The sequence below is a fragment of the Staurois parvus genome, unplaced genomic scaffold (assembly GCF_062004578.1).
Source record: "Staurois parvus isolate SC_StPar_1 unplaced genomic scaffold, SC_StPar_1.0 ptg000368l, whole genome shotgun sequence".
In the NCBI taxonomy this organism is placed as follows: Eukaryota; Metazoa; Chordata; class Amphibia; order Anura; family Ranidae; genus Staurois; species Staurois parvus.
This window is the reverse complement of record NW_028318164.1, coordinates 101479-117621: the sequence shown is the minus strand read 5'-3', so window position 1 is coordinate 117621 and position 16143 is coordinate 101479. Positions and strand designations below refer to the sequence as shown.

General features: G+C 41.3%; 1 protein-coding gene across 1 annotated transcript in view; it reads left to right on the top strand.

Moving 5' to 3' along the window:
- The window catches only part of LOC149456219 (gamma-aminobutyric acid receptor subunit beta-4-like), a 147976-nt gene that overhangs the window by 91419 nt on the left and 40414 nt on the right, over positions 1-16143 (top strand). The window contains exon 4 of the mRNA XM_089685291.1: positions 7709-7929. Coding sequence (XP_089541417.1) covers positions 7709-7929 — 221 coding nt within the window. The remainder of the gene's footprint in view (positions 1-7708; positions 7930-16143) is intronic.

The window sequence follows — 16143 nt, the reverse complement described above, 5'->3', positions numbered from 1 at the left end:
GGGCACCGCCCGAGGGCCCGGGGTCAGTAGGGGGCCCCATGAAATGCCCCTGGTACCTTTTTTATAGGCTTTTTTGAGAGTGGGCAAGGACACAGGGGCCCCATGATCCCCTATTGCTCGGGGGCCCCATGAGTTGTCAGTCCGCCCCTGGAATCTACACAGCATTTCTGAATTCCAGAAGGCAAGTGGCGGAATTCTGATGTCACCCGCTGATTGGGCACTTTCACCCCCGCCTCTTCCTGCCCAGCACTTTGAATGAAAATTGCGCGGTCATGCAACACTGTGCCCAAATGACATTTTTACCATTTTGTTCACACACATAGAGTATTCTTTTGCTGGTATATCTCCACTGGGTTTTTTTTTTATTATTTGATAAATAAAAAAGACTGAAAATTTTGAAAAAAAAATTCCACGTTTTTCTTCATTTCTGTTATAAAATTTTGCAAATAAATATTCTTTCTTCATAACTTTAGGCCAAAATTTGTGCGCAAAAAAAAAAAATGACAAAAAATGTCAACTTCAAAAAACTTGCCATGCCTCTTAGTGGTGTGTTTGTGAGCACTGGGACAGGTGACGGGCCGGCTGCATTGTTTAGGCAAAAATAGAATTCACTGCTATAAGCAATCATAATGAAAAAAAAAAATCATTTTTTTTGGTCATTTCTTCATTTTCTAAAAAAAAAAAATGACAAAAAATGTCAACTTCAAAAAACTTGCCATGCCTCTTACTGGTGTGTTTGTGAGCACTGGGACAGGTGACGGGCCGGCTGCATTGTTTACGCAAAAATAAAATTCACTGCTATAAGCAATCATAATAAAAAAAAAAAACATTTTTTTTTTGTCATTTCCTCATTTTCTAAAAAAAAAAAAAATGAAAAAAATGTAAACTTCAAAAAACTTGCCATGCCTCTTACTGGTGTGTTTGTGAGCACTGGGACAGGTGACGGGCCGGCTGCATTGTTTACGCAAAAATAAAATTCACTGCTATAAGCAATCATAATGAAAAAAAAATCTTTTTTTTTGGTCATTTCCTCATTTTCTAAAAAAAAAAAAAATGAAAAAAAATGTCAACTTCAAAAAACTTGCCATGCCTCTTACTGGTGTGTTTGTGAGCACTGGGACAGGTGACGGGGGCCGGCTGCATTGTTTACGCAAAAATAAAATTCACTGCTATAAGCAATCATAATGAAAAAAAATATCTTTTTTTTTGGTCATTTCTTCATTTTCTAAAAAAAAAAAAATGAAAAAAAATGTCAACTTCAAAAAACTTGCCATGCCTCTTAGTGGTGTGTTTGTGAGCACTGGGACAGGTGACGGGCCGGCTGCATTGTTTACTCAAAAATAAAATTCACTGCTATAAGCAATCATAATGAAAAAAAATATCTTTTTTTTTTGGTCATTTCTTCATTTTCTAAAAAAAAAAAAATGACAAAAAATGTCAACTTCAAAAAACTTGCCATGCCTCTTACTGGTGTGTTTGTGAGCACTGGGACAGGTGACGGGCCGGCTGCATTGTTTACGCAAAAATAAAATTCACTGCTATAAGCAATCATAATGAAAAAAAAAATAAATCATTTTTTTTTGTCATTTCTTCATTTTCTAAAAAAAAAAAAATGACAAAAAATGTCAACTTCAAAAAACTTGCCATGCCTCTTACTGGTGTGTTTGTGAGCACTGGGACAGGTGACGGGCCGGCTGCATTGTTTAGGCAAAAATAAAATTCACTGCTATAAGCAATCATAATGAAATAAAAATCATTTTTTTTTGGTCATTTCTTCATTTTCTAAAAAAAAAAAAAAAATGACAAAAAATGTCAACTTCAAAAAACTTGCCATGCCTCTTACTGGTGTGTTTGTGAGCACTGGGACAGGTGACGGGCCGGCTGCATTGTTTACGCAAAAATAAAATTCACTGCTATAAGCAATCATAATGAAAAAAAAAAAAATCATTTTTTTTTGTCATTTCTTCATTTTCTAAAAAAAAAAAAATGACAAAAAATGTCAACTTCAAAAAACTTGCCATGCCTCTTACTGGTGTGTTTGTGAGCACTGGGACAGGTGAGAGGGGCCGGCTGCATTGTTTAGGCAAAAATAAAATTCACTGCTATAAGCAATCATAATGAAAAAAAATATCTTTTTTTTTTGGTCATTTCTTCATTTTCTAAAAAAAAAAAAATGACAAAAAATGTCAACTTCGAAAAACTTGCCATGCCTCTTACTGGTGTGTTTGTGAGCACTGGGACAGGTGACGGGCCGGCTGCATTGTTTACGCAAAAATAAAATTCACTGCTATAAGCAATCATAATGAAAAAAAAATATCCTGATCACTACCCCAGAGTAGTGCAAAGTTACTATGGTAACATTATTGTTCACAGTGTGTTAAAAAACATATTGTAAAAATATAATTAAATTTTTTTTTTTAATTTCTTAACCATTTCAATACCGGGCAATTTTACACCTTCCTGCCCAGGCCATTTTTCAGGTTTCAGCGCTCTCACACTTTGAATGACAATTGCTTGGTCATACAACATTGTACCCAAACTAAAATTTTATCATTTTCTTCACACAACTAGAGCTTTCTTTTGGTGGTATTTAATCACCGCTGGGGTTTTTATTTTTTGCTATATTAACAAAAAAAGACCAAAAATGTTGAAAAAAAACCACATTTTTCTTTTCCATATACAGATCTCTCCCCTGTCAGCTCCAGTGCACTGCTTTGTATGGCTCTGCATAGCACAGCCATACAAAGCAGTGTGCTTACAGTGGAAAGCACTCCCCCGCCCCCTAGTAAAACACGCACAGTTAACCCTTTGCTCGCCCCTCATATTAACCCCTTCCTGCCCAGTGCCATTAGTACAATGTCAGTGCTTTTTATTAGCACTGATCACTCTATTGGTGTCACTGGGGATGTCATTGACACCAAGTCAATTGCCCCCGGTGTCAGAATGCCCACTGCAGTCCCGCTATAAGTCACTAGTAAAAAAAAAAAAAAATCTAGTATATATACCGCCATTTGTAAACGCTATAACTTTCACGTAAACCAATTAATTTACACGTATTGGAATTTTTTTTTAGCAAAGACACGGAGCAGAATACATTTTGGCCTAAATTTATGACGAAATTTGATTTTTTTTACAATTATTTTATTGGACAAGTTTAATAGCAAATAGTAAAAAATATAGTTTTTTTTCTCAAAATCGTCGGTCTTTTTTTGTGTATAGCGCAAAAAATCCCAAAAAATGCACAGGCGATCAAATACCACCGAAATAAATCTCTATTTGTGGGGAAAAAAGACGTAAATATTTAAAATAATGCAAAAAATGTCCAGGAAGGGGGTAAATCCTCTGGAGGGTGAGGGGTTACTAAGCGGGTAATACCAATTTGTGGTGTTTCTTGAGCACTCGTTCCTCTTGTAGAAAATGCTGGAATCACGAGTTGATCCCGCGTTGCGTTTCCGGTTATATTTTTTTTTTCTTTGTGCTATAAATCCTGACACTTGTGTTGAGATGAAAGCATTGCCAGTATCCATGTCCTCCGCTGGCATATTCAGTTCAGAGGACACCATATTAGAGGATTCTGAAGTGGCAACTGATTGTTCTAAGGGGCTAAAAGTCACCCTCTAGAAATGAGTTTTCAATATGGACTGAAAGTGTCGGTTTCTAAAGGGCTCTCCGCACCTCCATTTATATTCCTGGTTATTTAAATAGTACTTGACGTCCCGTTGGTATTTAATCCTCTTAGATTCTGCAGTGATTTGTTCCAGTTTTGTAACATTCACTTTATTATTCAGTTGATCAGATTGGAAATTGTTCAGACCTGTTCTGTTTGTTTCCATGGCGATTTTCTATTCCTTCAACTATTAATATGAAACTATTAAACCTATTGTTTTAAAACCAAACTCCATGCAAGCAGTACAGATGAAATACATACACCGTATGGGAGCAAATACAGAATAAACAATACTACTTTGTATCTATCTCCCACCTGATCAATGTTTATAAACAATGTTACTTTGTATCTATCTCCTGTCTGATCGATGTTTATAAACAATGTTACTTTGTATCTCTCTATCTCCCGTCTGATCGATGTTTATAAACAATATTACTTTGTATCTCTCTATCTCCCGCCTAATCAATGTTTATAAACAATGTTACTTTGTATCTCTCTATCTCCCGTCTGATTGATGTTTATAAACAATGTTACTTTGTATCTCTATCTCCCGTCTGATCGATGTTTATAAACAATGTTACTTTGTATCTCTCCATCTCCCGTCTGATTGATGTTTATAAACAATGTTACTTTGTATCTCTATCTCCCGTCTGATCGATGTTTATAAACAATGTTACTTTGTATCTCTATCTCCTGTCTGATCGATGTTTATAAACAATGTTACTTTGTATCTCTCTATCTCCCACCTGATCGATGTTTATAAACAATGTTACTTTGTATCTCTCTATCTCCCGTCTGATCGATGTTTATAAACAATGTTACTCTGTATCTCTACATCTCCCGTCCGATCGATGTTTATAAACAATGTTACTCTGTATCTCTACATCTCCCGTCCGATCGATGTTTATAAACAATGTTACTCTGTATCTCTACATCTCCCGTCCGATCGATGTTTATAAACAATGTTACTCTGTATCTCTCCATCTCCCGTCTGATCGATGTTTATAAACAACATTACTTTGTATCTTTCTATCTACTATCTGGACAATGTTTATAAACAACATTACTTTGTATCTTTCTATCTACTATCTGGACAATGTTTATAAACAACATTACTTTGTATCTTTCTATCTACTACCTGGACAATGTTTATAAACATTACTTTGTATCTTTCTATCTACTATCTGGACAATTTTTATAAACAACATTACTTTGTATCTTTCTATCTACTATCTGGACAATGTTTATAAACAACATTACTTTGTATCTTTCTATCTACTATCTGGACAATGTTTATAAACAACATTACTTTGTATCTTTCTATCTACTATCTGGACAATGTTTATAAACATTACTTTGTATCTTTCTATCTATTATCTGGACAATGTTTATAAACAACATTACTTTGTATCTTTATATCTACTATCTGCACAATGTTTATAAACAACATTACTTTGTATCTTTATATCTACTATCTGGACAATGTTTATAAACAATATTACTTTGTATCTTTCTATCTACTATCTGGACAATGTTTATAAACAATATTACTTTGTATCTTTCTATCTACTATCTGGACAATGATTATAAACATTACTTTGTATCTTTCTATCTACTATCTGGACAATGTTTATAAACATTACTTTGTATCTTTCTATCTACTATCTGGACAATGTTTATAAACATTACTTTGTATCTTTATATCTACTATCTGGACAATGATTATAAACAACATTACTTTGTATCTTTATATCTACTATCTGGACAATGTTTATAAACAACATTACTTTGTATCTTTATATCTACTATCTGGACAATGTTTATAAACAACATTACTTTGTATCTTTATATCTACTATCTGGACAATGTTTATAAACAATATTACTTTGTATCTTTCTATCTACTATCTGGACAATGTTTATAAACAACATTACTTTGTATCTTTCTATCTACTATCTGGACAATGTTTATAAACAACATTACTTTGTATCTTTCTACTATCTGGACAATGATTATAAACAATATTACTTTGTATCTTTCTGTCTACTATCTGAACAATGTTTATAAACAGTGTTACTCTGTATCTCTCTCCTGTCTTAACAGTGTTTATAAACACTTTGTCATATGGTCTGTTTTTGACAGGAGCAGCTTCCACAGAGTATTTACACTGCTGACTTTAATTTTAAACGTCAGGAATTACCATTGGGAAGGGGGGAGTGGCAGCGGGGCAGAAAAACACAAGCTGTGTACTTTCATGAAGATTTACTTGGGCGTTTATAGCACATCCATTGTAATATGCTCAAAATGTTACTTTCTAATATTTAAAGTTGTCTTTCATAGGATGGATGTAACATTCTCTAATACCCCAAGAACATTATATACTAAGAGAAAATAGCCTGAGAACATTCAACCAGAAGAGAAAACAGCCTAACAACATTCAACCGAAAAACTGAACCCTTAAATAATAGTCTAATAACATTTGACCAAAAATATTCTAATACAATAGCCTGAGAAGATTCGACCAGAAGAGAAAACAGCCTAACAACATTCAACCGAAAAACTGCACCCTAAAATAGTAGCCTAAGAACATCCAACCAAAAACAGCCTAAAACAATAGTCTAATACCATTTGGCCAAAAAAAAAGTAAAACAATAGCCAAAGAGCATTTAACTAGAACAGGGGGTCTCCAAACTTTTGAAACAAAGGGCCAGTTTACTGCCTTTCAGTCTTTACGGGGGGCGGACTGTGGTCAGTGGGAGTAGAAAATGCCATGAGCTAGGTTTACTAAATTGGAGTAAAATACATAATTAGTGTCAGCGGGAGGAATGGTATGCAATAATTGGTGTCAATGTGAGGAATGGTGTCCCATCATTGGTATCAGTGGGAGGAATAGTGCCCCATCATTGGTGTCAGTGGGAGGAATAGTGCCCCATCATTGGTATCAGTGGGAGGAATAGTGCCCCATCATTGGTATCAGTGGGAAGAATAGTGCCCCATCGCTGGTGTCAGTGGGAGGAATAGTGCCCCATCATTGGTATCAGTGGGAAGAATAGTGCCCCATCGCTGGTGTCAGTGGGAGGAATAGTGCCCCATCATTGGTATCAGTGGGAGGAATAGTGTCCCATCATTGGTGTCAGTGGGAGGAATAGTGCCCTATTATTGGTATCAGTGGGGGAATAGTGCCCTATTATTGGTATCAGTGGGAGGAATAGTGTCCCATCATTGGTATCAGTGGAGGAATAGTGCCCCATCATTGGTGTCAGTGGGAGGAATAGTGCCCCATCATTGGTATCAGTGAGAGGAATAGTGCCCCATCATTGGTGTCAGTGGGGGGAATAGTGCCCCATTATTGGTATCAGTGGGAGGAATAGTGCCCCATCATTGGTATCAGTGGGAGGAATAGTGTCCCATCATTGGTGTCAGTGGGAGGAATAGTACCCCATCATTGGTGTCAGTGGGTGGAATAGTGCCCCATCATTGGTGTCAGTGGGAGGAATAGTGCCCCATCATTGGTGTCAGTGGGAGGAATAGTACCCAATCACTGGTGTCAGTGGGAGGAATAGTGCCCCATCATTGGTGTCAGTGGGAGGAATAGTACCCAATCACTGGTGTCAGTGGGAGGAATAGTGCTCTGTCTTTGGTGTTAGTGGAAGAGATAGTGCCTCAAGGGCCAGATAAAGGCAAGCAAAGGGCCACATCCGGCCCGCAGGCCACAGTATGGAGACCCCTGAACTAGAAGATAAAATAGCCTACAACAATTGCTCAAAAACAAAGAGAAAAAAAGGACATTCAGTTCTGACCCACCAACATCCACCACTTTATACACTGAGAAAAAAAAAACATAAACTAAAAAAAAGTCGTTCTGAAATGTTACTCCATGATAAAGACAGAGGACATCATTCTGACGTTTGGCTCTGTTGGCATTGATGATGAAAAGATCTGCTTTGCTGGAGATCCAGCAGATTCAGTCCTTTGATCCATTCCATAGGGTGGCTTGTTTATTTTTCGATTGATCGATGGTCTTTTCTCTCTGTGTTGCAGGACTACACCATCACCATGTATTTCCAGCAGAGTTGGCGAGATAAGCGTTTGGCCTATTCTGCCCTCCCCCTGAATCTCACACTGGATAACAGAGTGGCCGACCAGCTTTGGCTCCCAGATACATATTTCCTGAATGACAAGAAATCATTTCTACACGGAGTCACGGTCAAGAATCGAATGATAAGGTTGCACCCCGATGGTACAGTACTGTACGGGTTAAGGTGAGTCATTGGCCATTTCAGGAGTTCGTTCTGTTCATTGGTTTATGACAGTGGTGGGCAACCTTTTTTTTCAACTGAGCCAAATCTCGCCAAAACCACGATTGAAATTTATTTTGAGAGCCACATTTTTAAAACTGAAAATACATCCCCCATATAGTAATTCATCCCCCATATAGTAATTCATCCCTCATAGTAATTCATCCCCCATATAGTAATTCATCCCCCATAGTAATTCATCCCCCATATAGTAATTCATCCCCCATATAGTAATTCATCCCCCATAGTAATTCATCCCCCATAGTAATTCATCCCCCCTATAGTAATTCATCCCCCATATAGTAATTCATCCCCCATAGTAATTCATCCCCCATAGTAATTCATCCCCCCTATAGTAATTCATCCCCCATATAGTAATTCATCCCCCATAGTAATTCATCCCCCATAGTAATTCATCCCCCCTATAGTAATTCATCCCCCATATAGTAATTCATCCCCCATAGTAATTCATCCCCCATATAGTAATTCCTCCCCCATAGTAATTCATCCCCCATAGTAATTCATCCCCCATATAGTAATTCATCCCCCATAGTAATTCATCCCCCATATAGTAATTCATCCCCCATAGTAATTCATCCCCCATATAGTAATTCATCCCCCATAGTAATACATCCCCCATAGTAATTCATCCCCCATATAGTAATTCATCCCCCATATAGTAATTCATCCCCCATAGTAATTCATCCCCCATATAGTAATTCATCCCCCATATAGTAATTCATCCCCCATATAGTAATTCAACCCCATATAGTAATTCATCCCCCATATAGTAATTCATCCCCCATATAGTAATTCATCCCCCATAGTAATTCATCCCCCATATAGTAATTCATCCCCCATATAGTAATTCAACCCCATATAGTAATTCATCCCCCATATAGTAATTCATCCCCCATATAGTGTCAATTTACTTACCTTTGCTCCGCGCGTTCCTCTCGCCGTGTTCCCGCGCCGTTCCGGTCTTCAGGGTGGACTGTGAGAGGAGAGGAGTTCGTCACGCTGCCCCGCCTACATCCTGACAGCCAATGTGCCGGGTGCCCGAGAGGAGGGAGGGGAGCGGGCGCCCGGCACACAGAAGAGCCGCATTAAATTGTGTAAAGAGCTGCATGTGGCTCGCGAGCCGCGGCTTGCCGACCACTGGGTTATGACAACCCGTCCATTACATACGAGTCCGACAACTCAGATTGTTATCTCTAGTTATGAAAATCTACTGATTGGACTTCACAATGCATATGGCGCACGTTGCCTATGTGAGGAGCTATAATAATAATAATCTGTATGTTTTATACATCCCTAACACCCATACACAGGGCTGCCATCACAAATGATGGGACCCCCCCATACAGACCACCCATCTCACCTCCATCCACCTTCTGGGACCATCTAAGAGGTCTTAACAACGACTGCTCCTAGATATTGTTCCACCAAGGCATGGGGTCCCCAAGATTTCCAGTACAAGGGCCTCATTGTATATTTGACAAATATTCATGGGCTGAAAAACTAAAATCCACATCACAGTTCCCCTTATATCAGGGTCCCAATCAGAGTCCCCATCAGAATCCCCCCTTACATCAGGGTCTTCATCAGAGCCTACCACTTACATCAGGGTTACCATCAAAGTCCCCCTTTACATCAGTTGTCCCCCTTACATCAGTTATCCCCCTTACATCAGTGCCCCTATCACAGTCCCTCTTACATCAGGGTCCACATAAGAGTTCCCCTTACATCATTGTCCCAATCAGAGTCCCCATCAGAATCCCCCCTTACATCAGGGTCTTCATCAGAGCCTACCACTTACATCAAGGTTCCCATCAAAGTAGCCCTTTACATCAGTTGTCCCCTTTACATCAGAAACCCCCCTTACATCAGGGTCTTCATCAGAGCCTACCACTTACATCAGGGTTCCCATCAAAGTCCCCCTTTACATCAGTTGTCCCCCTTACATCAGTGCCCCTATCACAATCCCTCTTACATCAGGGTCCTCATAAGAGTTCCCCTTACATCAGGGTCCCAATCAGACTCCCCATAAGAATCCCACCTTACATCTGGGTCCCCATCAAAGTCCCCCTTTACATCAATTATCCCCCTTACCAGGGGCGGACTGGCAACTCATGGGGCCCCCGGGCAATAGGGGATCATGGGGCCCCTGTGTCCTTGCTCAAACTCAAAAAAGCCTATGAAAAAGGTACCAGGGGCATCTCATGGGGCCCCCTACCGACCCCGGGCCCTCGGGCAGTGCCCAAGTTTCCAAATGGTCAGTCCGCCCCTGCCCCTTACATCAGTGGCCCTATCACAGTCCCTCTTACAGCAGGGTCCACATAAGATTTCCCCTTACATCAGGGTCCCAATCAGACTCCCCATAAGAATCCCCCCTTACATCTGGGTCCCCATCAAATTCCCCGTTTACATTAGTCCTCCCCCCTTACATCAGTGCCCCCATCTCAGTCCCTCCTACATCAGGGTCCCCATCAGAGTCCCCCCTTATATCCATTTCCCCCCTACATCAGTATCCCTATCAAAGTCTCTCCTTACATCAGGGTCCCCTTCAAAGTCCACCCTTACATCTGTTTCCCCACCTATATCAGTGTCCCTATCAAAGGCCCTCCTTACATCAGAGTCCCCATCAGAATCTCCCCTCACATCAGGGTCTCCATCAGAGCCCCTCCCTTACATAAGGGACCCCATCAAAGTCCCTCTTTACATCAGTTATCCCTCTTACATCAGTGCCTCCATCTCAGTCCCTCCTTACATCAGGGTCCCCATCAGAGTTCACCCCTACATTAAGGTCCCCTTCAAAGTCCACCCTTACATCTGTTTCCCCACCTATATCAGTGTCCCTATTAAAGTCCTTCCTTATATCAGAGTCCCCATCAGAAGCCCCCATCACCTCAGGGTCTCCATCAGAGCCCCCCTTACATCAGGGGCCCCATCAAAGTCCCACTTTATATCAGTTATCCCCTTTACATTAGTGCCCCCATCAACGTCCCTCCTTACCTCAGGGTTCCCATCAGAGTCCCCCATTACATCAAGGTCCCCATAAGAGTTCCCTCCTTACATCTGCTTCCCCCCCCCCCACATCCCTACTTACATCAAGGTCCCCATCAGAGCCCCCCCTTTACATCACTTATTCCCCTTACATTAGTGTCCCCATCAGAATCCTCCCTTACATCAGTGTCCCTATCAAAGTCACTTCTTACAGCAGGGTCCCTATCAGAGTCCTCCCTTACATCCAGGTCCCCATCAGAGTCCCCCCTTACATCCGTCCCCTCCCCTACATCAGGGTCCCCATCAAAGTCCCCCTTTACATCGGTTATCTCCCATACATCAGTGTCCCCATCACAGTCCCACCTTACATTACGGTCCCCATCAGAGTACCCCCTTACATCTGTTCCCCACCCCACATCAGAGTCCCTATCAAAGTGCCTCCATACATCAGGGTCCCCATCAGAGTCCACCCTTACATCAAGGTCCCCGTCAGAGCCCCACTTTACATCAGTTACCCCCTTTTTATCAGTGTCCCCATCTGTGTCCCTCCTTACATCAGGGTCCCCATCAGAGCCCCCCTCACATCAGTTACCTCCCCTTACATCAGTGTCCTAACAGAGTCTCCCCTTTCATTAGGGTCCCCATTAGAGGAGAAGACCATAGGCAGTCTCTGCCTCAGTTGGCGCACATTGAGGATACACCACCGACCCTAGCTGTGGTCCAGATAAAATCTTGTGGTGGGCCAGATGGGGTCCAGGGGCCATAGTTTGGAACAAGGCACAAGAAGCTCAGTGACTACCTATGAAGGCTTAAAAGGCTGAACATGACTTTTGATAACCAGGGGCAGACTGACAACTCATGGGGCCCCCGGGCAATAGGGGATCATGGGGCCCCTGTGTCCTCACCCACACCCAAAAAAGCCTATGAAAAAGCCAATGAAAAGGTACCAGGGGCATCTCATGGGGCCCCCTACTGACCCTGGGCCCTCGGGCACTGCCCGAGTGCTCGAATGGTCAGTCCGCCCCTGTTGATAACTGAGGCCCAGAACTACATGCAGATCTGATTGGAAGTAAAGTGTGTGTATCACGCTTGTAACGATATTTCACTAGGAGACTATCCTGGAATGGGAACCACTGGAGTCCATCAGGATGGGGAAGGAAAATGCAGGCCGGGCAAGGGCTCCCTGAGGGTCAAGAACAGAAGGGCTGCCTATACCCCGTCTATTGGTGGCCTCTATTGGTGGCCATGTCCACACCTACACGGAATATTGATAACAATGTCATTGCCCCATGCGTAGGCAACAAACCTTCCATTTGACGATTTACCTATGAGCTCTACTCATAGCTGAAGCTCTACTGTTTCAGAAGTTCTTCAGAACATATTGAAGTTTAAAAAACAAGGCCTAGCTAGGAAGGTCAGGACACCTTTTTTGGAAAAAAAATTGCACACTGCCATAATGCTCTGCCAACCTCAAAAAAGGCCAAATGTTGCTTACTGTGAAGTCACCACCAGGGGCGGACTGACCATTTGGAAACTCGGGCACTGCCAGAGGGCCCGGGGTCAGTAGGGGGTCCCATGAGATGCCCCTGGTACCCTTTTCATAGGCTTTTTTGAGTTTGGGCAAGGACACAGGGGCCCCATGATCCCCTATTGCCTGGGGGCCCCATGAGTTGTCAGTCCGCCCCTGGTCACCACTGACCCAAACTCTACTATGGTTGCATCAGGTAAGATTTATCAGCCAAAAATACAGCGATCTACTGCAGAAACTCAGAGCTTTTTTTCACAAGGAACGCAGCGGCCCACATGGAAGAAAAATATATTTGAAATACTACAACTTTGGCCATATTCAATGTATTTAAAAATAAATAAATATATAAAAAAATAAATATATATATATATATTTCAAAATATATTTCAATATATATATATATATATATATATATATACTGCATGTATACTGCATGTTGAAATGCATTTTTATTACAAAATATATAAAAAATATTTCTGTGTGTACTGTATGTCTTTAAAAATACAAATCTAGCCCCTATCGCACTATCGACGCTTCTATGGCTTCCCCCTGCCCTGCGCCCTATGGCACTGAGTCCGATGTTACTTCATGGCCTACAAGTTTGGGACTCGGTGCGTTACTCTGGTGGTCTGATGTCACCTTTTCTGCCTTTGCTCCCAATTATTAACAACCCTCTTTTCCCGCCGGGTTTGGATCACCCAGGGGCGTTTTCTTGGTGGGTGACTAATGGTTTTTCGCAGGTGCGACACTTTTTGATTTTTCGGTCCTTTCCCACCTGGGACTCTCTTCGGGAATCCCGGAATATCCCCCCGGCGGAATTTTTTCGATATCTTCAATTGCGACACTGGCTGCTCTCGCTGCGGGGTACTTCTGCGTTCCCGTACCAGAAATCTGCCTTTGAACAGCTCTGCCAACTGCGTCCGGGCGCTCCGGGCCTTATATCCCTTCTTTATGCAGCTCTGAACAGACGCTCATCGCACACTTCTCTTTCATATGTTGTTCAGTGGGAGCGCGACCTGGGAGTGGCTGTGGATCCGGAGGACTGGAATAAGGCCTGGTCACTCATAGCTAAATGCTCATTTAATACGACCACACTGGAGGCAGCCTATAAGGTATTGTTTCGTTGGTACTGGGTTCCGGCTCGGTTGGCCCGGGCTGACCCTGCCTGTAGTGATCGATGTTTTCGGGGTTGTGGTCATCGTGGTGATGTATTACATATCTGGTGGTCATGCCCGAGACTGTTTCGTTTTTGGTCTCGTGTATTTGGCCTCCTTTTCACCTTGTTCCATCTCTCCATACGCCGGGATGCTCGGTATGCCTTGCTTCATTGCCCCATACCGGGCCTCTTAGCTCACCAGCAGAAGTTGGCTTCCTATCTGTTTTTATCCGCCACTAGAACAATTGCTCAGGCCTGGAAGAGTCCGTTTGTCCCTCTTCAGGGGGTGCGGGATCGTATGACCACTATGATGCTCAACGAACAGATGTCGAGTATCCGCAACGACTCCCAACGTAAATTTTTGAAAATATGGGAGCCGTGGTTGCAATATGCCCTTCCCTCACTCCCCCCGGCTAGTCTGGGGATGTAATGGCGTTCAGTATTGGCGCTCTTGAATCCCTGCTCTTTGCCCCCACCCCCTTTTTTTTTTTTTTTTCCTTTCTTTTCTTTCTCTCTTTTCTTTTTTCTCTCTCTCTCTGTTTTTGGTGTGACTGGGCAGCTGCATTTAGTTGTTATAACCAGTTACATTACTGTTTTGTAACTTACGTGCCATTGATAGCCCCTGCGTGGGCGTACCTTTTGCCCTGTTGGCATTAGAGCATTGTTTTTCCTTTTTTTTTTATTTTGCATATTGTTTATCTGTGCAATTGATAGCCCCTGCGTGGGCGTGTTTTATTGCCTCTGTTTATACTGTTTAAAATTTAATAAAAACCATTGAAATAGAAAAAAAAAAAAAAAAAAAAATACAAATCTACATTTGTGGAATGCATTTACAAATATATTTCAAAATAAATGTTAACCAGTTGCCGCCCGGCCTATAGCCAAATGGCAGCCGGGCGAACAGCTTTCAGGAACGCGCATTGCGCATCCCCCGCATCAATAAATATATATAAATATACTGCATGTTGAAATGCGTTTTTTATTACAAAATATATGAAAAATATTTTTAACAATACATTTCGAATATACTGTATGTCTTTAAAAATACAAAATCTACATTTGTAGAATGCATTTACAAATATATGTAAAAATATATGTTAAAATGACTTTTTTATATGTTAAAAAAAAATCTGAAGAATATATTTTTTAAAAAAAAAATATTTTTAAAATTATATTTTTTTTAAATATATTCGTCAGATTTTTTTTAACATATAAAAAAAGTTGTTTTAACATATATTTGTAAATGCGTTCCAAAAATGTAGATTTGTATTTGTTAATGACATACAGTATATTTGAAATGTATTTTTAAAAATATTTTTCATATATTTTGTAATAACGCATTTCAACATGATATATATATATATATTTATTCATTGAAATATATTTTGAAACATATTGAATACGGATGCCAAAATGAGCATTTCAAATATATTTTTCTTCCATGTGGGGGTACACAGCACTAAATGTAGGTACTGGCAATGGGTGCTGGTGTGTGCAGGCAAGGTGAGCACCCCAAAATATCTCCTAGCGCCCCCCCCCAAACTGCAGCAGACCACGTATTTATCCCCGCCACATTTGCCAACACTTATTTTATAGTTCTAGGCCAGGTTGGTCAGTCCTGGCCCGCTCTGTAGCCTGCTGTTGTGAAAAATGTATTCACTTTCCTTACCCACAGTTGCTGACAGATTGGGAAGTCTATTGTTCCTGGGGGGTATCTTCTCTTGTTACTTGCTGCTGGGGAGTCTTTTGATGCTGGCTACTGCTTTGGTGGATCTACTGTTGCTGGGGGATCTATTATGCTGGCTGCTGAATGATCTATTGTTGCCGGGGGTGAGTCTATTGTTGCTGGGGGGTGTCTATTTTTGCTTTGGTGGATCTACTGTTGCTGGGGAATCTATTATGCTGGCTGCTGAGTGATCTATTGTTGCAGGGGGTGAGTCTATTGTTGCTGGGGAGGTGTCTATTTTTGCTTTGGTGAATCTACAGTTGCTGGGGGATCTGTTATGCTGGCTGCTGCATGATCTATTGTTGCGGGGGGTGAATCTATTGTTGCAAGGGGTAGTCTATTTTTGCTTTGGTGGATCTACTGTTGCTGGGGAATCTGTTATGCTGGCTGCTGGGTGATCTATTGTTGTGGGGGGTGAATCTATTGTTGCAAGGGGTATTCTATTTTTGCTTTGGTGGATCTACTGTTACTGGGGAATCTGTTATGCTGGCTGCTGGGTGATCTATTGTTGCAGGGGGTGAGTCTATTGTTGCTGGGGGGTCTATTTTTGCTTTGGTGAATCTACAGTTGCTGGGGGATCTGTTATGCTGGCTGCTGAATGATCTATTGTTGCAGGGGGTGAGTCTATTGTTGCTGGGGGGTCTATTTTTGCTTTGGTGGATCTACTGTTGCAGGGGGAATTTTATGCTGGCTACTGAATGATCTATTGTTGCAGGGGTGAGTCTATTGTTTCTGGGGGGTGTCTATTTTTGCTTTGGTGGA